The 25,124-nt window shown below is 42.0% G+C and overlaps 2 protein-coding genes across 3 annotated transcripts in view; both read left to right on the top strand.

Moving 5' to 3' along the window:
• kcnb2b (potassium voltage-gated channel subfamily B member 2b) overlaps positions 1–13,997 on the top strand; it is a 90,379-nt gene extending 76,382 nt beyond the window's left edge. Inside the window, exons 3-4 of the mRNA XM_048267052.1 lie at positions 8,035–9,436; positions 9,496–13,997. Of these exons, the coding sequence (XP_048123009.1) occupies positions 8,035–9,436; positions 9,496–10,136 (2,043 nt within the window). The 3' untranslated portion in view covers positions 10,137–13,997. The remainder of the gene's footprint in view (positions 1–8,034; positions 9,437–9,495) is intronic.
• Positions 13,998–18,901: 4,904 nt separating this feature from the next.
• terf1 (telomeric repeat binding factor (NIMA-interacting) 1) lies at positions 18,902–25,097 on the top strand. 2 transcript variants are annotated; one of them, XM_048266740.1, is made up of 10 exons: positions 18,902–19,221; positions 19,353–19,445; positions 21,171–21,298; positions 21,402–21,488; positions 21,637–21,786; positions 22,052–22,182; positions 22,395–22,430; positions 22,522–22,613; positions 23,197–23,267; positions 24,621–24,701. In XM_048266740.1, exons 1-10 carry the CDS (start codon positions 19,023–19,025, stop codon positions 24,624–24,626), a joined length of 993 nt encoding a protein of 330 aa, XP_048122697.1. In that variant the 5' UTR covers positions 18,902–19,022; the 3' UTR covers positions 24,627–24,701. The 2 variants fall into 2 exon arrangements, with proteins under 2 accessions (XP_048122697.1, XP_048122696.1); XM_048266739.1 differs by having other exon boundaries at positions 18,914–19,221; positions 24,642–25,097.
• Positions 25,098–25,124: the final 27 nt, after the last annotated feature.

Below are 25,124 nucleotides of genomic sequence, written 5' to 3'. Positions count from 1 at the left end.
TCAATAAGTCTTAACATTGCATTGGCGTAATATTGATGTCGACATAATGAACAATATGCTGTATGTCTGGACAGTCTGCATTCGTGGCACCAGCTAGAACAGTCAGTTAGCCCTAGAGTAGTTTTGATAGCACCATTGTACAGTACAACTGTAATGATATGATTGGAACCTTCCATTTGGTTGTGTAATACAAAGTGTACAGTAGGTCTATGGGAACGAGAGTAAAATGCTTCCCCTCTGCAACACTGGCCTTGCAAGGTCAAATGTTAATGATAAAATGGTAATTTGGTGAATATTGACTGCAGCATTGATGCGTTTAATCAGAGTGCAATCAGATCATTTAGTTTACAGTTTAAAAGACACATCTAAGACAGCACTACCTATTCCAGAGTGGGCCTCTTTGCATTGTAGTGTAATTGTGTGTTTTTTTAGCAGCATGCTTTATTTAATATCTTTGGAGGGGGCTGAACACCGAAGCCTCCCAAAAGATGCTTTGTGGGGGCTGAACAGAACAAACACAAGCAGGCTCTCCACCAGCCCGATGGCTGCAGCCTGGTGGGGACGTGCCATGTTGATTTATGAGGGGGGTACAAGAGATCAGGAGACATGCTGCCTTAATATCACGTCTTGGATCGCTGCTGTGCTGCTGACTGAGGCGAATGTGGCCCAGTTCTGGTCAGATTCTGGCCTGGAAATGGCCCCTCTGTTGGCTGGGGGCTCTGCTTTTTTATTGGGCCCTCAGAACCACATGGTGCGTCACACACCCTGGAGATTTTACAGACTCACAGCAGCAGCAGCAGCAGCAGTAGCAGTGCAGAGAGAGAGAGAGAGAGAGAGAGGTATAAGGCCCCCTGAGACGAGAGCGTCCTTGCTGAGGTCTAAAATTCAATACGCTCAATGTGAGGGTGACCTTTTCACAGCACTGGAGAGAGACCATGGCACCCCTCTTCTCTCTAAATCTCCCATCCCTATTTATTCAAATGAAGCTCTTCCTTATGTTTGTGAATGTTGGGCCACTATGACCCACTAGAAGAGGATCCAGGTTGAGAAAACATGCAGAGTTGTGATAAGTCATATCTTTATAGTTAAGTTAAGTTATTCTGAGATTTGCCAGATGTGGTTTCCCAACTTATCAGCTGCTGTATAGTGGTGTTTATTTGCTAGTAGAAAATAGCTGTGTATTAATTTGATTTGTCTTAATCCATACCGTCTTCACTCCTATACTAAAGAGCATCGGCAGACTCATAGCAGCGCTTTCAGTGTGTGAAATGAGATCTAACACCTGGTGGGTCATCACATTTGGAAAGAATATCTCCTGAGAAGATCAATGCTCATTATCATACTAACACCGACAATAACTGATTCAGCACCAAGAAAAAAAAAAGAGGCAAAAAATGATCATACTGGAAGGATGGCTCAATTAGTTTAAGGCAAATTGATGACGTGAGTGCAACCAGGCAAACTGGATAACCTCAAGGTGCATCAGGCTTGTAAATGCACAAAGTGGTTGATCAATACAGGCTTGGCAGGGCTTACTCCTCCTAGTGTCCATAATGTGATGTGTACACAATCAATAGGCTCCCAGAGCTGACAGGCAGAGGCCCCGGCGGGGTGCGCGGAGCTGGTCGTTTTTTCTCTCGCCCTCCGGGGGCCAGTGGTGGAGTGGACGGTGGCGTGTGGGATGGGAGGGATGGGACTCTGGGCCTGATTGCGCCGTCGGTCGTCCCCAGGCCTGGTGACAGGCATTCAGGAGGCAGTTAGTGTTCCTGCTGGGCGCATGTGTTTTGGAGGTGACAGGTGTGTGAGACCACACACACACACACACATATATACACATACACTCCGCTCGGGAGAGAAGTTGCACATCAGCATCCCAGTAGTCACCATGTTCCTTCCACACACACACACACACACACACACACACACACACACACACACACACACACACACACACACACACACACACAAAGCATAGTGAGGCGTGAGGACAGAAAAACATTGCACCGATTGGACACTCAAAATGCTGACTTCACATTTTCTGTCCATAGGGATAACATGAAAAGGACATTAAACCAAAGACATCTGAAGTACATGTTTCTCACATCAATGAAAATGGTGTTAAATTACAAATTAATAGCGATACCAACAGCCTTAAGCAAAGTGTGTGTCTGTGCTGTGCAGCGTGTGTGTGTGTGTGTGTGTGTGTGTGTGTGTGTGTGTGTGTGTGTGTGTGTGTGTGTGTGTGTGTGTGTGTGTGTTGGTGTGTGTTTTAATTTCCTTCTCAGGCATTTTCTTTTTTGCCTGTGAATGTTTTCAGCTTTGGTGATCACCCTTGTGGAAACATAGAATGTCCTTTGACAGAACATTGTGAATGTGTCCATGTCTGTGTGAGTCGTGTGTGTGCGCATGTGTGCGTGTGAGAGAGAGAGTGTGTGCATGAGAGAGATAGTGTATGTGTACGTATGTGTGCGTGCTGCTAACAGGTCATTATCGGTGTGTCTGGGCGCATCAGAGCTCCGCAGGCTCAACTGTGTCAGGTGCCCTGAGGACTTGACACGCCGGAGCCAGAAGCTGTGAGTGACAGGTCACAGGTCACCCAGCATGAGAGAAGCAGATTTCCTGTCTGTCTTAACCCCTCACACTCACACAAGCACGCAGATACACACACACATGTCCAGTATCACTCTCACTTACACACACTCATATGTGCACACACCCACACACACACACACACACACACACACACACACACACACACACACACACACACACACACTAACACTGACTCTCTCTCAGAGACTACTCAAACACACACACACACCCACACTCTCATCCTCTCTTAATTCAGGTGGACAGACAGCTTTCAGGGTTTTGTGTGAGTGTGTGTGTGTGTGTGTGTGTGAGCGAAGTCCATGTGACTAATGACCACATCAGCAGGAGTGTGAGTGCGCAGGGAGGGAGCTCTCGCTTTATTTATCTGCTCTCACTCATTCCGCACGGACACTTTCTGATGGCGTAAGCAGATTGACCCCAGTTGGGAAAACCCCCAGAATAGCCAGCGCAGTATCAGCCAGATAAATGGCTGCATGTGGGTGGAAGGGCTCCGGAGTGCTAATGAATGTTTTATGTTTGATGTTTTGAAGAGGCTCTGAAGAAGCCTCTACTCCTAATGAGTGTTGGGGTGCTAATGGGAAATGGTTTTAAGATGAAACTTTATTGGTTAATTGCCCCTAAGTAAAGCCCTCAGTATTTGGGGCAGCTGTAGGCAATGGTGCTGCTGCTACACCTGTGCTTGGCACAGGGCTTCCGCCCGGGCAGGAAGGCTTGGCGGCCTATCACAGATGAGCTGGAGGCACAATGGGTTATGGGAAAGGCCAGGGTGTGTTACTCAAAAGCGTGGTACAGTATCTATTGTGTCCAGATAGGGACAACACATTCGTTTTAAGAGTGTAAAGTAAAATAAAGTGACTGGCATTCAGTCACTTTTGTCACATTTATCTAAAATGAAGGCTGGGCTGACTGGTTGTCTGGCAGTGATGTTACCACTGCTCCACATGCTTGTAAAAATGAGTAACTGATTATATGGTTTCTCATAAGCAGCGCTCATCAACATTTAGAACATACTCTCTCTCTCCTAGTGATCACCGTTCACTGTTCAATGACACTTATGGGCTGTGTTCCAATTTGCATACGTCTGTACTTACAATACCTAAAATGAGTGCATTGTAAATGTAGATCCAGATTAGAGGAGGGTATTGGCGCCTAAAGAGGTGGGGTGTGTGTATGTGTGTGTGTGTGTGTGTGTGTGTGTGTGTGTGTGTGTGTGTGGAGGGGGGACTGATTAGGGTGGCAGGAACTTCCTCTGCCGCAGATGCAAATCAGGTGGGTGGAAAAGTCAACCTGCCATAATTTATCTTCTTAACAACTCCCACTCAATTAAAGAAGGTTAATGTAAGCCACCTCTATATTGTGAACGGGAAGAGGGTGACTGCCTTTGACAGGAGGATATTTGCTGCTACTACTCTATATGAGTGTGTATGTGCGTGTGTGTGTGTGAGAGATAAGGGTGTATATGAATATGTGTGTGTGTGTGGGTGGGTGGTGTGTGTGTGTATGTGTATGTGTATGTGTATGTGTATGTGTATGTGTATGTGTATGTGTATGTGTATGTGTATGTGTATGTGTATGTGTATGTGTATGTGTATGCATAGGTGTCTTTGGTTGCCAGTGTGTGTAACTGCCGTGGTAACCACCAAGCTACGTGAGGAGATGCGAGTATCAGGGAGAGGCACAAAGCAATAGAGACCATTACAGGTAAATCAAGCTGCATTGCATAATCCACAGTCCAGGGTGAGCGTGTTTGAATGAGGACTATGAGATCTGAGCCCACAGACGAGACTGCCATCCAGACAAAGGCTTTGGCTTTGGCTTTGGCTTCGGCAGCTCGGCGTCTGAATACTTAGCTGTTAGCGCCGGCTGTTGAATCATCAGTGAAAGATCAGCTCTTGCCGTGTCCTTGGGTAACCATGACTGCACATTCTCACAGTAACCCCATTCCATGCCAGACACACACACACACACACAAATACACAGAGAGAGAGAGGGAGAGAGAGCTGCTAATAGGTTTATGGTAAGCAGCACTCATTACCATGCATCCTGTCCCATGATCTCTCTCGCAAAGTCTGGCTTGTTATACTGCAGCATTTGTCCAGTGACATAATCGTCACTCCTACAGATCAGCAAGTTTAGTAGCGTTCAGTTTCAGCAGTGCAGGAGTTATGATATCCCATCATACTTATGTACTAATACATGCATTCACCATACTTTGAATAGCCTTGCCTAGCCTGTGCTTAATAATAGATTTTGAGTGTGATATTCACCCCCGCGGTCACACTAGGTTGTGTTTGTGTTTTCACAAGTAACTCAGAGGCCCTGATGCACTTGTTGCTGTTTGCCCCGTAGGTCCTAAAGGCTCATGTCACCATTGTCTGGTACTGCTGCCCCTGTACACTGCAATCCAGACTATTTTTATTTATAGTTCCCTGATGGTGGAACCACTTACCAAGAGTTACCAGAGCAGGAGCGTTCCTTGTCTATCTTCAAGAAGCTCTTGAAGACCCAACACTTGAGAGCACCTCCACTCCTAAGTACCCCTAACAACTCCACACCTAGTATGCACTTGCCATGCACTTGTCATGCACTTACCATGCACTTCCCTTCTTCCCTCCTTCTTCTACCACCATCTCCTTCAATTACACTTTTGACGAGTACTTAAACTTCTGGACGTCATCCTTTGGTCGTAGCGTTTATTGTTGTAGTATTAATTATTACCTAAGGTATCCTCTCTGCAATTTAGGTTTAATGTTATTCCTCATTATTCTAAGTCACTTTGGATAAAAGCGTCATTTAAATGAATAAATGTAAATGTCCAGGGTGCACAAGTGCCTGTTGAAATAAATATGTGAAGAGGGCTATCTGGGTGTGAAAGGGCAGCCGTGTTGCCGGGGTCAGGTTGTGTGGTTGTGTGGCCCTGCCAGCCTAATCCAGATAGCCTTCTGAAGAGGCTTTATCTGTTGGAGGAGGAAGAAGGGGTGACAGAACGTGTGATGGGGTGGGAGGAGGGTGGAGAGGGGTAATGTGGAGAACAGATAGAGATAAAGACTGCAAGGAGGAGGAGAGCTGCGAGTCGACTGTCACTGTCAAGGTCAGAGCATCCGGAGTGCGAGCACACACACACTCACACACAAACACACACACACACACTCACTCTACCACACGGCAATCACACAACTAAAGATGATTGCACTGGCTCTCAGCTCATAAATATCAATCCACCCCTCATTTAGCCGAGCGTCGGGCCTGCCAGTGGCGGCAAGCTTCATTAGCATTAATATTCCCACATAACGTTCCCCACGCCGACCGTGCCTCGCCTCACCGACACTCCGTCCTCATTCAGCGTAATGATTTGGAGGGGAGTCACACGCACGCCGCCGTGACCCTACCAGATTAATTGGATTTCTATTCCGCTTCGATTATGAGCGTGCAAATGTAACCTGCGTTACAGGTGTTGAACCTGCGCGATTCAGCCCTGCACACGCCCGGACTCGAACCCGCGAACAGCAGCACCTCGGATCGGGAGGCGAGCGCGCTAACAATTAAGCCAATAGCCCAGGCTACTGGCTCGCATGCCAGCAGCACTCTTGAGGCGTCGGGGAGTGAGGTTTACCAACGTTCCACAAGCACAGCTAAGCTAGCTGGCATCCGTTACACAAACAAACCAATAGGTGGTTCGGGATGTGAAAGGAAACAGTGACATCAACAACATTGTCTTAAGAGTGCTTTTCTTCTGTACCAGGCTATAGTAATGCAAAAGTTTTTTATTCACAACGAAATCAAATATCTATGCAGTTTAAGTTTGTGAAAATCCATTAGTCATTTTCTTTAGATGCCAATTTGAGAATGACTCTACAGTTTATGCCGAATTTGATGCCACAGGACCTCAAAGTGTCACTTTACATGCGGCCCTGTGTTATTTCGATACCCGTAAAATGATGTCTCATCTTAACTATGCTCAGGTTTCAGTGCCAGAGTGAATGTTACAGAGATCACCCCATCCGCTTGCGGAAAAACAGTAAGTGGCACGTGACATTCCATAGGTCAAAAATCAATGTCTCAGAGTTTTCATTGCAGGAGCTTAGAAATGTCCACATACACAATCACCAAAGAGCCTCTTCAGAGGACAACACAAAGAAACAGGATACTTCATATGTAATTCAGGGTGATGGAAACAAAGATGTGCAGCAAAACTATGGCCACAACCTAGTCCCATAATTCCCTGCCCCATTCATCATTGTCCTCTTTCCAGAAAATTAATCTGAACAAAACCTTAAACCGTGTACCAAAGATGCTTTTAATCTGACACAATATCATAGTGTTGTGTGTAGGATTGTGTCATGAGCTGCAGAAAATTAGATTATGAAGCACTACTTTTGCAATCCACTTTATTTGTGTAGTTTTATATATTCATTTTTCAGTGTATCGTCTGTTCTTGGAAAGGCTAAGAAGATAATACCAGACACTGACGTATATACTCTTATGTCTGTGCATAAAATCCTCTGAAATGAAATTAGTATGCCAGATGGAGAGGAGCCTTGCATTGCCGTATGACCATCCTCCAGTGGGCTTAGCAGGCACTGAGAAATACAGTGGGGGGAAGGGAAGGAGGGGATAAAAACCACACAATTTCCTGACCGCAGATTTCATCAATTGCCTCCACTCAGGGGACCCCGAGAACCAAGCTAGCATAACCTACGTTGACATTGTCAGATAATGGCTGATCAGGACTTTGGCCGGCCTCCTTTGTTACAGCAGATGAAGGTGATCAGTGAGGCATATAGAATCGACCCTCTTTCCTCTTAGATGAAGGGAGAGGCTGTGTGTGCGCGGTGTGTGTGTGTGTGTGTGTGTGAGAGAGAGAGTGTGTGAAGGTCATGTGGAGAGGTGTGAGATCCATGAGAAAAAAAAAAGCTAAAGGTATGGTCTTCGACCTGCATCGGCAGGATAAGGCTCTGATAGCAGTCGCTCAATAGGAGCATCAAGGTCTGCTTGCTCTACATCCACAGAACATCTCCTTGATGGACAGCAACTTTTCACATCGCTTCGTCGTTTCGGGTGCCCAGGCTTGGTACTCAGCATGTGGCATTCATTGAGTTTCATTTTCTTTCAGAGAACTGCAGGAGTGGAGCAGATCAGAGATGCTATGCTTTGCCTCCCAGACACCCAAAACTATTTATATGTTGTTTTATCGTCCATGACATTTATACTGAGTGCTAAAACTGAATGAGCCTTCACTGTTCTAATATTTTGTGGCATTACATATCTCAAGTTGACAGGAATATTTGGTTACAGATATTCAAACATGCAGTATGTAATGTGCCCCCATCACTTTCTTGGGTTTGTGTTTTATGTACTCACAGCATGTTGCTTACTGCCAGGCTAATTTGTTTCCTCTTTTCCTCTCTTTCTCTGTTTCAGATCTTGGCCATCATATCCATTCTCTTCATCATACTTTCCACCATCGCTTTGTCCCTTAACACCTTGCCTGAACTACAAGTGATGGATGAATTCGGGCAGGCCAACGATAATCCTCAGCTTGCACACGTCGAAGCTGTCTGCATCGCCTGGTTCACCATGGAGTACCTCTTGCGGTTCATGTCCGCGCCCAACAAGTGGAAGTTCTTCAAAGGGCCACTCAATGTCATAGACTTGCTGGCTATTTTGCCCTACTATGTTACTATTTTCCTGACGGAATCCAACAAAAGCGTTCTGCAGTTCCAGAACGTGAGGAGGGTGGTGCAGATATTCCGTATCATGAGAATATTGCGGATTCTCAAACTTGCCAGACATTCCACCGGATTGCAGTCCCTTGGATTTACACTCAGAAGAAGCTACAATGAGCTGGGCCTGCTGATATTATTCCTAGCCATGGGAATTATGATATTCTCAAGTTTGGTGTTCTTTGCGGAGAAGGACGAGGATGCCACCAAATTTACCAGCATTCCAGCTTCTTTCTGGTGGGCAACCATCACCATGACAACAGTCGGCTACGGAGACATATACCCGCAAACGTTGCTGGGCAAAATTGTCGGCGGACTTTGTTGCATCGCTGGTGTGCTGGTCATTGCCTTACCCATCCCCATCATCGTGAATAACTTCTCCGAGTTCTATAAGGAGCAGAAGAGGCAAGAGAAGGCGATCAAGAGGCGAGAGGCCTTGGAGCGGGCAAAGAGGAACGGCAGCATCGTGTCCATGAACCTGAAGGACGCTTTTGCCCGGAGCATGGAGCTAATGGACGTGGTGGTGGAGAAAAGTGAGGAGAAGCGCGTGGACAACCACCTCTCACCGAGCCGCTGGAGCATCCCGAAACGCACATCCTCGGAGGTCAGCCTGAAATCGATGGAGAAGAAATATCCAGAGCCGGTTCCCTTGGGGTCACAGGAGGCCATTAAGACGGGCAGTCCACAGCACCTCAGCGCTCGGAAACTGGAACAAATGTACAACCAGATGACCAGGTCACAGTCCTTCTCCAATCTCACCTTGCCGACGATCATTCAGACCGAGGTGCCGCTGAAACCAGAGGTGGAGCTGGAACTGAAGGTGGTGTTGACCCCCGAGCCACCCGCCAAGCCCCCCGTCACCGAGGTCCGAAGCATATCAAGCGTTGACAGCTTCACAAGCTGCACCAATGAATTTGGCGAGGGCGACAAGTCTTCCATTTCCTCGAACTCTACCGGGCAGGGGCAGATGAAGCCTCAGAAGCCACCCCCGCTCGATCTAAGCCAGCTGACCCCGCCCGAGATGGGGTCCGAGGACACCAGCTCGCAAGGGACCGTCATGAAGGACGGCCTGTACGAGCTCGTCCCCAACAACCCGAGCCGTGAAACCCTGACACTGACGGAGGATAATGAGGAGGGGGAAGACGGGGAGTTGGACCAGGTGGGGACAGCATCCAGAGCTCCTTAAGGACCACCAACCCGGTCAAGACGAAGGGTCTGAAGGTCAACTTTGTGGAGACGCCGGAGGAGGTCCCCCTCACACCTCCCAGCACCTGCTCCCCCCAGGATATCAGCAGCAGTAGCCTGCTGGAGGACGAGTCCCCCGATGGGGAGCAGACCTCGCTCTGCCCCGAGTCCGAGCCCCTCCTGATGGTACCGGAGGAGGAGGAGGAGGCGGAGGAGGAGGAGGAGCAGGTGCCACCGTCGTCGGGGAACGCGGATGACGGAGACCCCCAGGCGATGACGAAATTGGCCCCACTCACAGGGGAGCTCATGGAAGAGAAGGAGGACGACTTGGCCCCGGAGAACTCTGAGGAGAAGGGGAAGCCAGAGGAGGTGGAGGAGGAGGGGGGAGAGGAGGAAGCTGAGAAGGAGGCCGGGGCGGCCTCCGTAGTGGGGGCCTTCTCACACAAAGCTGCCAAGCAGAACTGCACCCAAGGGGTGGTGGGCAACGCGGCGGGAGACGACAAAGCCGACAGCAACCAAAGTGGACACAAAGTGGAGAACCACATGTTTACACCCGAGATCCATCTCATGCCGGGAGATGGCGAAACGTCCTCGACTTGTGAGACAAGCATGTGACTGTGACAGCGTGGGATATGGATATGCAGACCCACAAGAGGAACACATACAAAGGCGCTCAGATGTAATGAAAGTGATATTTTTGCATGGCATGGCAAGTCCCTTTTAACTGTGTCGTTGTTTGATATTAATATAATGTGAGACTGCAGTCTGCAGGCAAGACTTGGGTATGAGTGGAGGGCCTGGGAGCTCGCAAAGAGCATATCTATCCATTTATGAGGATGTTTTTGATCTAAAACTGTACATTTGAACTTTTTTATTTTATTTTATTTATTTTTTGGTTCTTTTATAGAGACAGTGAGAAATGCACAGTGGGATAAATCTTTTAAAAAAAAAGCATGCATTTAATTTAAGAAATCAATGTAATTTTACGGTGCTTAGTCTGCTGAAAGCGCTCCACTGTAAATACAAGAATGACCACGGCTGTGGCAACACCCTGAATGACAGGACACAACTGTTTTTCAAAGGTACATGTTTCAGTCACAGAGAAACACACAGTCAGACTTGGCAGGGGGATGTGGGGAAGAGTTGCATAGTAGCGACCTATAAAAACATATCATAACTTTTTGTGGGAATGCAAAATGTATACCATGATGCCGATACAATGTTTTTCTGTGTTCAGATTCATCCATGGATTGTAATGTTATCGTATGTTTTGGTTGGCATAGTAATTGGTTTAATGCCCAAATTAAGAGTTAATATCATAAACTTCAGACTGAAAGACCATAATTTGTATGATAAAGAATTAATCCTCCTCTAATGAAATCATGTGTTGCATACATTGTGCACTGGTAGTTGCCAAATACATCATGAAGATGCATAGATGCTTATGAAAATATAATACATATGAAGTTGGCTTTAGGTCCTAGGTGAATAAACAATGCCAGCTTAAGAAAGTTTGCAGAACCATCAAAGGCCTATCTTCAGTCTGATCAAAAATATTTTCTTTTGTCAAATTATCAAGAAAAATAACCCACCTGACTATAACACTATCAGTCAGTTGCACATAAACCATAGTAATAGATGCTGTAGCTTTTGTGTGAAGTTGATAGAAATCTAATTCCCCAGAGAATGTCACTAATGACTCCAATAGTTCTGGTCGTTACATCTCACATATGATGCCGCAGATCTCATTTTATTATACAATTACCACAGAATAAAGTATTATTATTCATGCTGTTATGAGACCAGTGACGTAGTGCTTCTATTTACAGGTGCGTCATACTTTATTCTTAAACCTAAACCAGATGTGTAATACTGCATGCAAGTGTTCCATCATTTTGATTTTCTCATGGTGGTTGTCACTGTATTGTCAACATACCCACCATCACCCATACTCAGACATACCAGTCCTGTAAGGCATTAATTCAGTTAAGTTATCCAATACCTTTTAAGTGTTCAAGATTCATTCAAATCATTATAGTTCCTTAGTATCATGAATCCTGGTGTTAGATACGCTCAAGTCGATTTTTAACCCAACCCAAAGTTTTACCTTTTTGTCAATGAATGAGAATATATATTTAATGTTGCCTTTTATTCTTACACTGCTGGAGAGTACATTTGTATATTTATTTTGCGTTGGCATGACTAAGAGTGCTAAAACTGTTTTCTTGATACCGCATGAAAATGAAGTGAGAGAAAGGAAGGGGGGAAGTATGAGTTGTGTGAACTGAACGTATTTGTTGGTTTTCCCTGTCAGAGTCGGAAAGTGCAATACAACATACTGCAATCTATGCAGGCCAAGAATTGTGGCACTTTATTTGCAGTCCAGTGAATTTGTAAGTGTACAGGCATAAACACTTGTATTTTTCAGAAGATGTATCTTTAATATTTGAAATGATGACGTTACCACTCAAAATATGAACTTAAAATTAAAGATTTCTTTTCCTGAAGGTATGTGTGGCTGACAGTCGTGATTATAATGTACACAATGTCAGTCCTCATTACTTTGAAAGTTACAATTAATCTGACCAAGAGGGCCTTTTATAATTCTCTACAAGGAAAGGCTTTAAGTTAACATCTGATACGAATCTACAAATGATTCAATTTTAATTATTTAAATGACCTCACACAAAGTAAGTATTTTTGTTTTGTGAATCAATGTTGACAATGATTCTATTTTTTCTAAACCAAAATCAAGCATAACCACAATTTCCTGCCATGTGGTGGTTGAAATGACACATGCCTTTTTCATAAAATGTCCTTTATGAGAAGGCTACAAGTCATTTGGCTTTGTTCATATAGCACTGTACAGAAAATTCTAATTTTTATAGGAGAAAAATCAGGTCTTTATGTAATAGATACAAGTAATATAATTGAGTTCTCAGGTTTTCTATAATATTAATGTTCTGATAGGGTAGAATTATTTTTTTTCCTTTCATCATTTTCAGGTAGCACCGACTCTTTCTTTGTTCTTTTTTATGTTGTCAAATACACATTGATGTCTTGGATATCAATGGAGCAGCATCACAAATGTAGCTCCTCTTTACTCCATCCATATCCGCGTCTGAATCTAAAGACTGTGAACGGAGAACCACACCACGCCACACAACACACCACACATGAAGAGGACCACTGTCCTCATTTGTTTTTTGCACATTGGACAGATAAGTCAGTAAGAAAGGGAGTGCAGTCATCTTAAAACAGGTTTCACCAATTGGTGGCGCCATAGGTCACTGATTTGTCATGCTTGTCAATAGTGAGCAAACAGCCCAAAAGGGCGGGGTGGTCTGGTCATAGAATAATACAAGACACAAGAGCACTGATCAAAGTCTTTCCATGAATGGGGAGGAATGATTTTCTTCTATTTAGTATTCTACACAATCAAACAGCCACGGTTGTTCAAAATTTGAGATGATATTTGGTGTGGACTCTTTCCTGAGGGGAAACCATCTTTTGCACACACACAGCATTTTCAAATTCTACACAGGTGATTGATTTTTTGTCTTTTCCACCAACATACATGTCTACAGTGTTTGTGTTAATGGAATTGAAAACAGAGACAAACAACCTGGATGTCTCTGTGTGCTTTTATGTTTTGATATTCGTCCAAATGTGAGGACAAATGTAGGAACAGTGGACTCACAATCGCACCAATAGTGTTATTTATGTGTTTGTTTTTATGCTTGTCTATTTATTTATCACTTGTCCCTAAGTAAGGTACGATGTTTTTTTCTTTTGAAACTCTAATACTACATATTTAAGTTTTCAAGTTTGTTTCACTCTCTATTTTTTCATTTGTATCTAACATCTCCATGTGAATATAGAAACATCTCTCATTAAAATGATGGGGAATAGTTGACCAATCGGTGATTTGGTTCTGGACGGCTTTCTTTCAAGATGGTTACTGAATGGACGCTGAAATTAACTCTGTGAGCTAACAGCGCAAAATGGACTGTAAAGCATGTCTCTCTCTCTCTCTCTCTCTCTCTCTCTCTCTCTCATCACACTATCACCTGTGATACCTTATGTTGTCAGGACGAGTGTGTGCGATTTTATTTTCTTTGAAAGAAAGGCTATCGTTTCACCATGTTTGTGTCACTCCACCTGTCATCACAGCCAGTCTTTCCATGGCATAACTGCATCATTGCATCCTCCTGTCGTCTTCTGCCTGTTTTGGGAGTTTGTTTGTTTGTTTTTTGACTTGTTTTTGGTTTTAAAAAGGTTTTATCATGTAACTAGGTATCATTAGACAACTTTGCGCATATCAGCATTTGTATGCATGTAGTAATCTGTACAATTGTGTGACCACTGAACACTTTGTTATGGTACATGTATGTCAACATTTCTGTAAGATAAACAGCATTGTTCCCCCATAAGTCTAGCATATGCAGGATGAAAAATAAAAGTGTATATAACTCATGTCAGTTTGCTGAGCTTCCTGTCTTCTTCTATTTCAATCCAGTATCCATTTATCTTCTTTCAGCAAGTGTATTGCATAAATCTTAAAGGAATGGTAAGTAATATAAACTAGAAATGTAAACAATGCACCAGTGCATGAAAATGCAAAAATTGTGATGGAAAATATCATGTTTAGTTAAAACAGATAATGCAGAGATGGTTACTAGTGTTGCTAGGATACACATGGTGGTTGCATAGTTTAATGAAAGTTGATAGTTTAAAAGCAGACATTGTAAAGTTGAATGTAGATAGTTTAAAGGTTGTTGATAGACAGATAATTTAATGAATGTTGATAGACAGACGGTTGAATGGATGTTGATACACATAGTTTAATGAATGTTATTGATAGTTTAAAAGTAGATCATTTAAAAGTTGTTGATATACTGTGTTTTTCCATGTGAACATCGACAAAATGAGGGTTAGGAAGAAAAGAAAACCATAAAGTAAGCCTACTGGTTTTTTTTTAATTGGATGGTAAGTCACCTATTAGCAGAGCCGGACAGTAACGGAGTACATTTACTTGAGTACAGTACTTGAGTACAATTTTGAGGGATCTGTACTTTACTCGAGTATCATTTTTGGGGACTTTACTCAAGTACATTTGAGAGGCAAATATTGTCCTCTTTACTCCACTACATTTCTATCCATAAATGTGAGTACCCGTTACTTCTTCTAAAAAAAGGAAAAAAGAAAAATCTGGGAAACCCTCAATTTGTTGTTTCCCTCTCAAATGTGATTGGATTGTGCAGGCGCCACTGATTGGGACAGCCTATCAGCAATCACCTTCAGCTTTCCGCCAAAGTCAACTCCATGATCAGATTTAGATAAGAGCAAAAAAAAACAATTGACGAAACAATGGATGAAGAAGCAGGTCCATCCCGGGAATGTGCCAACCTGTGGCCAATTTGCCAATTTTCTGAACAAGTTAATGATAGTTTTCGCTTCAAGTGTTTCAATTACAAAATAGTATTTTGTATTTGAAATACGTATTTTAAATACATGTATTAGAAATACTGCCCATCCCTGGCAACATGGTAAAAAGATGAAAATGACTTGATTTTACTTTCAATTCCTTTTAGATTCTCTAAGGTATTAACATTAACATTTTTCATAACTCCATGTAGGACGTTTCTGTACATAAATGTAAGCACTGTGTCAGTAGTAATGCAATATTTAGAAAATGTAGGCTACTCTTGTACTCTTGATACTCAAGTACTTTTAAAAACAAGTACTTCAGTACTTTTACTTAAGTAGACATCTGACTGTTGTACTTTTACTTGTACTTGAGTAAAATTTAGCAAAGGGCATCTGAACTTTTACTCAAGTAATGAAACTGTGTACTCTGTCCGCCTCTGCCTATTAGAGCTACTAGCTACATTAGCAGCCAGCGAGTAAGACTACAGCTATAGCCTCCTGACTTACTGACATGGAAAAAAACAGATGTTAAAACTATCTTGAAATCTCCTGGCTTCTTCTTCTTATAACCTTTTTTTTTACCTTTTCAAGAATGAATGCGACTCTAACCGCTTAACGTACAGACATGTTGAAATAACCGTTGTGTAGGTATGGAGTAGGACAAGAGAGTTATTATTTCAGATTGTTTTAAAAGTTTATACTTTTTGAGAAATAGAGGATTAAAAATGTTAAAAAGCTCATTTTCCCCCATAGACTTGAATGGAGGCTGTGATGTCATAATGGCCTAAAGCCAGCTGCACTCGTTAAGCTCCCAGAGTAGTTCTCGGGCTAATCGGAACACTGGCACAGGTGTCACCTGTGAATCCAACTGTCTCATCTTCTTAGCATACAATCTGGCGAGAGGGAGTTAAGTCATTTAGAGACGAATGACCGCGTCGCAGGAAGTGCATCATAACAAAGGGACGCCAGACCCTCTTGTAACAGCTGTACTCAGTGATAGGCCTACTGCAGACTTGTAAAAGTAGTTAGAAAATAAGGCAGAAAAACGACAAGTTTCCTCATGCTGCTTCCTTATGTTGGAATGTGCAAAAATGTACAAACAATCAAGAGGATGCCTTCTTGTATGTGATTTCTGCAACAGTTGTGCAAACATGTTGATAGCCTATTGTTGATTTATATGCTGTAGCCTAGTGTAAAGCATGTCACACAGTAGCCTAGCCTACAGAAAACACTTAATTGATGTGATGTGATATAATGATAACTTGTATGCCTACAATGGTTTCTTAAACATCATAGTCATTTATTTAGTCAGTCATCATGTTCATGTTAATGAATAGGAAGAACACCTAAACGATAGCCATAAACCAAAATTTCGCCCAATATCTGCCATGATTCCCTATGCGTGAGTCACGAGCTCCTTTCAGCTGACTCTGGCAGATCTCATGGACAGTCAGTCGCGATCGATTATTTAATAAATAAATGTGAATTACAAATAATAATAAAAAGCTTCTACCTAATGTGACTATTTTTTCCATGAACTGTAAAAGAAAATACGTTTTTCCCAGCTGTATTCTCCATAAAGAGTAAAGTAAACTATGTACTTATTTCCGGAATTGACGTCACTTCCTGGACTCGTCTGAGGCTGGTCTAATGGGTCTGAGGTCTCTCAATGACTTAACCCCTACTGAATCTGGCTCTCCCTGAACTACATATCCTGTTTAAGTGTTTCCCGTGTGTCAAAATAAAAGTCACAGCCATATCTCATGCATTATATCTCCAGAATGGCTTGACGCATATGCTTCAAATTTGGTCAAAGTGTTTGTACGGACTCAAAGATGAAGTGAGTTGATGTTGAAGGTCAAAGGTCAAAGGTCAAGTCCATGAATACTCTGAACGCGATATCTCAAGAATGCCTTGACATACATGCCTGAAATTTGGTATGAGTGTTTGTATGGACTCAAAGATGAAGTGAATTGATGTTGGAGGTCAAAGGTCAAATGTCAAGGTTAAAAACATGAGTGTTATATCTCAAGAACGCCTTGACACACAAGGTTTTTTTGGTACAAGGGTTTGTATGAACCCAAAAATTAAGTGATTCAATGTTTTTTTTTTTCCCCCACCAACATTAAGCCAGCAGCTTTCCATCTCACTACTGTAATTCCTCATTTCTAGTTGAAACATTACAAACTTACATCTGTATAACTTGTACAAGTCTCTCAAGAGACCTCAAGAGACCTCAAGAGACCTCAAGAGTCCTCTTACAAGAGTCCTCCACGTAGCTCCTTCATTTTTTAAGCGTGATAGACTGTAGAGGTGACGTATTTCCGTTCTGGAGTGGAGCTCCAACCATTAGGTCTGCAGCCAGGTACTCATGGAATGGAGAGAGATGCAGAGAGCTAGCCTAGTTGAGCAGATGGCAATTGATACAGGTGCAAATCAGTTTAATTGGCTCTTTGTGGGCACCTAGTTGAGCAGCTGGCAGTTGATACAGGTGTAGGCTAAATTAGTTTAATTGGTCCTTTATGATCTCATAATGCTAATGCAAAATCTATGGGGAAAAATAAGCTTGTTTTTTGTTAATATCTCAAAAAAAAGGTTTACAAAAATGAAAAATACATTGCACACCAGTCCTTTAGAAGACCTGCGCAACAACGTTTGCGTCTTCTACGTTAACAGTTCAAGCTGAATTAAGACGCAGAAAAACTGGTTGGAGGAATAACAAGAAGAAGCCAAGTGATAACAGTACAGTGCATTTTCATTTTCATGCACTGTAATAAAGATCAGGCTAGTATACATTGGTACGGAGCATTGCAAGATATTTGCGTATATTGAGAGAATGTGCACTCATTTTAGTAAATTGTGGGCTCATTTTACTCAATTGTGGTCTCATTTTACTAGATTGGGTGCACAATTTTGAATATTATGTGCCCGTTTTACTAAGTTGTGGTCTCATTTTCTTAGACTATTATAGGCTTATTATAGTTATTATATTATTATAGTATATTATAGTTAGTCAATTGTGCACACATTTTACTATATTGTGTGCAATATTTACTAAATCGTGTGCACACAAATTTATATGAGAGCGCAATTTAGTAAAATGAGCGCATTATTTAGTAAAATGTGTGCACAATTTAGTGAAATTAGCACACAATTTAGTAATATGAGTGCACATTTTCTGGATATAGCCTACACCAAAAAATATCTTGCAATGACCTCTTCAGGGTTCCGCACATTGGAAATGGTGTTGAGGTTAGAGAGTGTGGAAAGAGACATTGTATTTCTGTGCCAAGTGCCAACTAGGCTAATGGTTTCCAGATCACAATTCCCCTAATCAGCAGTAGGCCTCAGAATGTTGTCTAAAATGTAACCTACAGTGTCAAGTTCATATTTTCACAAAACTCAGAAACTAAAACTAGAGGATTACTGTAGCATGAAATTTAATAGAATTGTCAGTTACATGTTTCTAATCCTTCAGGCCACTGTCATGTGCTGTTAAAATTGGGTAGCCTGCCCTATCTGACTAATGTAGGGTCAATAGGCCTTTATCACGGCAGCCGAAGTAGGAAGTGAACAGCCCTGTTCCTGTGTGAGCACAGGTGTTTCTAATTAAGTGTCAGATTCGGCCACAGTTACTTCAACCAGAGGCCTCGTTAATGTTTTTAGGAACACCTGTGGTTTGCCTGCCAACAGGAAATTGAACAGCCCTGCTTCAGCTGCCCGTGGGCTGCCGTGATAAAGGCCTATTTGTCAAATCTGTATTAGCGGAGACATATTAAATCATAGACATAGATAGGAACAAGCGCAACTAATTAACAAACTGAACGAGTTGAATATGAGTTAATATCAGATAATGTCTAGAAATATCAAAGTAGGCTCATGAGTAGGCTACACTGATTTTTTTACACGCCCTTCCTGATTAGCATACATAATTGTAACTCCACTCCTTACCGCTAGGTGTCGATGTAGGCAAACGTCCTTTCATTCAGCAGCACAAACGAAAGCGCGCGAATATGATCAAAACATTTAGCCTGAAGTTGTTGATCAACTTTGAAGTGTAACGTAAATGTAATGTTATATATAATGAACGGGAAGGAAGCGTCTCCGAGCATAGTTACAATAACAAGTACAACCGATGAAAATGCTTCTTTTTCAGACGTAGACTGCACAGTTAAATCATGGATTATTGACTATTTGTTTCTCTCCATAACTCATCATTTCAAAGAGAAGAATTCCGCTGAGTTCATGAGAGCTGTACGGTCATTCGAAGGTAAGTTAAATTGAGCTAAGTCAGTTTTTGTGAAGCAACGTTAACCAAGGAGCGCACAACGTTATAACCTCTCTGTTGATGCGTCCAACTTTGAGATTATGTTTAACGTTAACGTTACATCTTATCCGCAGCTTTGATCGATGGGCTTCAATTGGAGGACCATCAAATGAAAAAGAAGTTGGTCTGTGGTTTCCTTGCGAGGGTCATGGACGCCAAAAATTTAGGTAATTTGTTGTTAAATAGTAACCAAAGATGAAGTAAATGTAGTATTCTTCCACACGGCACAGACCACTTGGAGGCGCAAACAATGGGAGTTTTGGTTGATTTGACCATCAGTTAACTTCGAAACAGGCCCCCTACTTTGGATCGACAATAGCAATAGCAGCTATATCATAGGAGTGATTAACATCAAAAAATCTAGACTGGAGTAACTCAACATTAGGCACCTCCGATATGTTTAGTGTTCTGAAGACGTCAAATAGCTCGTTATATCGTGTGTATATATATATATATATATATATATATATATATATAAAATCTCTATTACAATATTTGGCAGAAAATCGAGACAAAGGTAGGATATTCAAATATATACAAGAGAGTCCAAAAATTAACAATTGTAAAAAACAATGCAAAAGAAAATGGGGAAATTAGTTATCCATAAATATCTCGGAGACGGCCTGGAGTGACTCTCTGAAGGAAAATTTTAAAACTACACATTCAAAATATTGGAAAGAATACGCTTGGAAAATAAGCCAAAGATTTTTTATTACACCGAACATAATGAGTAAGTGCTCTCCTGCAACAGGGTCTGGCTGCTGGAGAGGTTGCGGAGAAGTAAAAGCAAACCACACACACATATTTTTATCTTGCCCAGTAATAAAATCTTTCTGGGTAGGGGTAGAGAAAACCACTAAAAACATTCTGGACATTAAGGAATCTCTCGCATTCGAAAATTGGCTGGGCATAAATACACAACATAAGATAAAGGCTAAGGAGCGAAAGGTCTTTCATATATTGCGCTTGACCACTCTGAAGCAGGTGACAAGGTTATGGAAGCAACCTAAAACACCAGAACTACACTTGTGGTATAATACAATAAACAAAGTATTGGAAATGGAGAAGCTTACATGCATAGCAAATGGTAGTCTGGAAAGGTGGAAAGCAGAATATTTGTGCTATGTAGATAAGGTGACAAGGTGCTCTGAAAGCATGGAAGGGGTCAGATAATGTGCACATGATGCATTTCATACATGCACATACACTGCGCACGCAGACACATACAGTACACACACACACTCTCATACACTCATGCACAAGCACACACACTTTTCTCTGTACTCTCCTTTTTTTGTTTTTTGTTTGTGTCTGAATTTCTGTTTTTGTCTGTGGTTCTTTTCTTTGAGCTTCGGCTTGTATGTATACCCTCTGGGTGATAAATGTTGGAAAAAATATAAATAAAAAAAATAAAAAATAGCTCGTTATATCATTATAGTTACCAAAATGATAGCAACGTGGCCAGAAGACTGGATAGCTATTTAAAAAAAACCTGTGCTTTCATTATATAGCTAAACACGGCAAAATACCTAATCCTTGAGCCAGCTCCTTTCTATGTTTTTTATATATCATATATGTTTATATCATGTAGTGTATGTTGTTTGTGATGTCTTAAACTACTGGGACCTTGAATTTCCCCTTGGGGATCAATAAAGTATCTATCTATCTATCTATCTATTTATCTCAATGGCGATGCAGATTTTGTTTGCACCTCCCCAACAACATGGCATACCCGTTACTGTCCACAAACATCGACAAATATCCACAAATGCCCATATGTCTGTGTGAAAGAATACTACTAGCCGACTACTACCTTTACGCAATGACGTTGCCTTGTGTTCTGTGTGTGCACTTGTGAACCTGTGTGTGTCTGTGCTGGATTTTGTTCTCAGATGTCCAGTACACCCAGGAAGAGGAAGTCAAACCACTGATGTCAGCTGTTGTAGTTTGGAATGCTATGGACAAAGTTGTGGCAGATTCAAACCTTCACCAAACAGTCAAACGTCTGCTTTTCATTCAGGTTTGAACCCTGCAACTAGCCGAATACTGTTAGCCACATTCATTCATCCCAATATTACCTTAATTTCACTCTACTCTTTTGTTGTGTTGTGTTTCCCTTGTAGTCGGTCAGCGTGTGTTTGGAGAAAGGAATGCCGTCAATGGCCAAGGATGCCCTACAGTGGTTCGAACGAGAATGTGACCTTCCACAGGTTGGTAGTAGCATAGATATATTTAGGTTTTATATCTATGGATAGTAGTGTTTTGTTTATGAGCTCTCATCTCGGCTGTACAGTGGGCTAGGAGGACAAGTCGTTCACAGCTAAATCTTGCTCTCTTTTGCCTCACATCTGTTTGTAGAAATTACAAATGAAACTGGCCTCAATAGTAAGTGCCAAGAACACCTATGACGCGTACCTCACCAGCTTCAGTTTCACCCGCCTGTTGGACCAAATACAAGCGTTCCTAGACTCTTTCCTTGAAGAAAACCCATCAAGCTTTCTTCTGCAGGTATGTAAAGTGTTTTTTTAATATAAGTTCTTATAACCCGGTTCCATAACCCAGACTGAATTAAAAACCGAAAAAAAAGTCTGAAGGATCTGGAGTAAGGTACATTCCCCTTCTAATATTAAAGGCTATGTCCAGATAGCTCTTTCAGCAAACTATATTTTGTCATGGTGATTTTGGTTTGTATGTTTGTTTTGTTGTTGTTGTTGATGGTGATGTGTGTGGTTGGTTGGTTTGTTTGTTTGTTTGATTGATTATTATGTATTAGGCAGCCTCTAAGGTGGTTCATGCCAGACAGGAGAAAGACAAGTCAGGGGCCCAGTTCCAGAAGCTGTTGGAGGAGAATGATGGAGAGACTATAGAGACATTGCAGGAGAATGGAGGAGAGACTATAGAGAAGTATGACATCTGACGTTTTTGTAGTGTTGCTCATTAAGCTCTGGCCATAGTTTGCCTTGTTTTGAAGTGAATTGATTTTCCATTGCCATCAGAAATAGTCAATCAAGGCATTCCTTGACCAGTCTGACACCACATCAAACTAGCTAGAGAATCTTGAAAATCTCTGAACAAGACATTTCTTAATTCACGGTATCGAACTTGCTCCCAAACAGCGACGAGGAGCTTGTGTTGCACTCGACGCTCAATAGGTGAGTCCTCAGCTCTATGCCTCATCTGTCTGGGATGTTTAAAGAATACAGATGTATTTTATACCATAATGTCTGTGTGTGTCTTGGATAGACATAAGAAGAGACTGCTTGGGAAACACACTCAGCCTTGGAATCCTGAATCTCCCAAGAAGCCTGCAAAGAACTTCAAAGAGTCCAAATTAAGTAAGTTGTTTTATTTTTGTTTGTTTGTATTACTATTGTATTTTGTGTTTTCAAAGTGCTTTATATACAGTAGTTACTATTGTCAAGAATATAACTTGGTCTTCACATATCATTTTCGAGTCGGCTGTGGCATCCGTGGCCTACTGGTTAGGGAATCGGACTTGTGACCGAAGGGTGGCCAGTTCGATCTCTGACTGGAAGGAAAAATGTGGGTGGGGGGAGTGACTGAACAGCGCTCTCCCACATCCACATCCATGGAGGCGGTGTCCTTGAGCAAGGCACCTAACCCAATTGCTAACCCAGGCACCGGATCAAGGGCTGCCCTCTGCTCTGGGTGTTTAGGTGTGCTCGTAGTGTGTGCCCCCGGATGGGTAAAATGCAGAGAACAAATTTCTAGTAGGAAACTTCCCACATGACCATACAGCTATAACTTAACTTAACGTTTGTTTCATTCTGCAAATGTTGGTATTTCTGCATTTGCGCTCTACCAGAGCAATACAAACACCTCTATCAGATAATCTGCAGCACTAGGTGCCGTGGCAGTAGTGTTTTTGATAACAAGTTTGACCTGTCACTCCTACAGAAGTTACCCGCTTATCTACCCGAAACAGATCACCGCCGTCCGTGGAGAACTCCATGCTGAGGACCAGGAAGGTGAGTGTAGCCCCAGGTTTGACTTTCCCACTCAATGTGCCAATTAGTGTTATGTGTGTACACCAAGAGGTAACATGATGCCTCCTGAGCCACTTTCAGGTATTCAATGTCCAAAGCACAGGTACAGCACTGGTCATGGAATCATGTGTATCACCAAAAATATATATGATTTTTGGTCCATAATAAGGAGCCTTACTATTAAAAACTACCACACACAAAAATCTTTATCCACCACTATTTGGGTTTGAATAATTTATGACATTGTCATGGTAAGAGTTACTCTACCCCTTTAAACTGGCATGTTACAACTGCCCTTGGGCAGTGTTACAACTTTCCCAACATTAGAAAGTTATAATAATAAAAAAAAAAAGGAAATTCTCACCAAGATCACCCAACATAAACCAAACTGAATTATGTTCATATTTTTTACACAAAAACAGACATATTTCATATTTAAACAAAGCTCTGCAAAAGATGAATACATCTTCATGTTCAAAAAAGGGAAATACCTCACAAGCCACAAGTTCTGTTATACCATACGCCACACTAGCTAAAAGCTAAAGTCACTGGTTCTCAAAGTCTGGGTTGTGACCCACAGGTGGGTCGCAGGAGATTTTATTTGGGTCGCCTATTTGTATAATAGGCCTAACTTATACCATTTATACCAGGATTTATACCAGAACAGTTTTCTATTAGGATCTAGTTTGTTAACTACCACAGTCACGGGCCACTGTGCAATTCTGCATTTAGAATAACTCTGAAACTGGGGCGAACGCGTCTCAGAGGGGACAGCGTGGACATCTACTCGCAAAATGAAACATTTCTGTGGGGCGCCTCCTCACATTCCTTATTATTTCGGATTTAAAATGCACAACAGTGCATTACATTAGGCCACAATTTAAATGGACATTTGAAATGCTATTATTTCCTTTCGTTTTCCACCTCACAAACTCTACTAGGCTACAGTAAAGGCGCATTATCTTTGTCTATTGCTTCACCTCACTGTGTGTTCACTGTGTGCTGAGTGTGTTTCACTAATTCACGGATTGGGATAAATGCAGAGACCAAATTTCCCTCACGGGATCAAAAGAGTATATATACTTATACATACTTATACTTATTTATTCAGAGTTGAGAATTCATAGAAAAGTTGGAGAACCTGTGGCTTAAAATAATATTGGTGGTTGCATGTTAGATCTGAAGTGAAATGGGTCGCGACGGTCTGTCATTTTTAAAAAGTGGGTCCCCAGAAAAAAAAGTTTGGGAAACACTGCTCTAAGTGCATGTTAAGAAAGTCAAACCTCTGTGCATGCTCCTAACTAACGAGAAGGAAACGTCTGCACAAATGCCTAGCTCTAGTTGGGTTCTCCGCAGATGTGGACGAGCGGAGAGGACAAATTTCTCAAAGCCGGAGTGCGCCAATACGGAGAGGGCAAGTGGTCGCAGATCCTGCAGGAGTATGACTTTGGCGACCGCACCTCCGTCAACCTCAAAGACAGATGGCGGATCTTGAAGAAACGTGAACTGGTCTAGTGGACTACCAGCAGCAGCAGTAGCAGTCATGGGAAAAAAATGCCTTTTTTTTTTTTTTGTTTTTCTTGTAAATGAAAATATGTTTTATGACATTTTCACAGAACTATTACAATGGTATTTATTTATTTTCCAGAAGAATATGTAGCAGTCAATTTAATTGAAGATGCTTGCAGCCAATTAGCAGTTTTATGTTAAATACAGTAATAATGAGAAAACAGAACTCTGTAAAATAAACTCACATGACCTGACTAATTATTGTTGCTAATAAACATATTCAATAGCTTGTTTTAAATGGAATTGAATGTCTGTTATAGACTCCTTGCA

Source organism: Alosa alosa, chromosome 16, assembly GCF_017589495.1.
Source record: "Alosa alosa isolate M-15738 ecotype Scorff River chromosome 16, AALO_Geno_1.1, whole genome shotgun sequence".
In the NCBI taxonomy this organism is placed as follows: domain Eukaryota; kingdom Metazoa; phylum Chordata; class Actinopteri; order Clupeiformes; family Clupeidae; genus Alosa; species Alosa alosa.
This window is presented reverse-complemented; position numbering and strand designations above follow the sequence as displayed.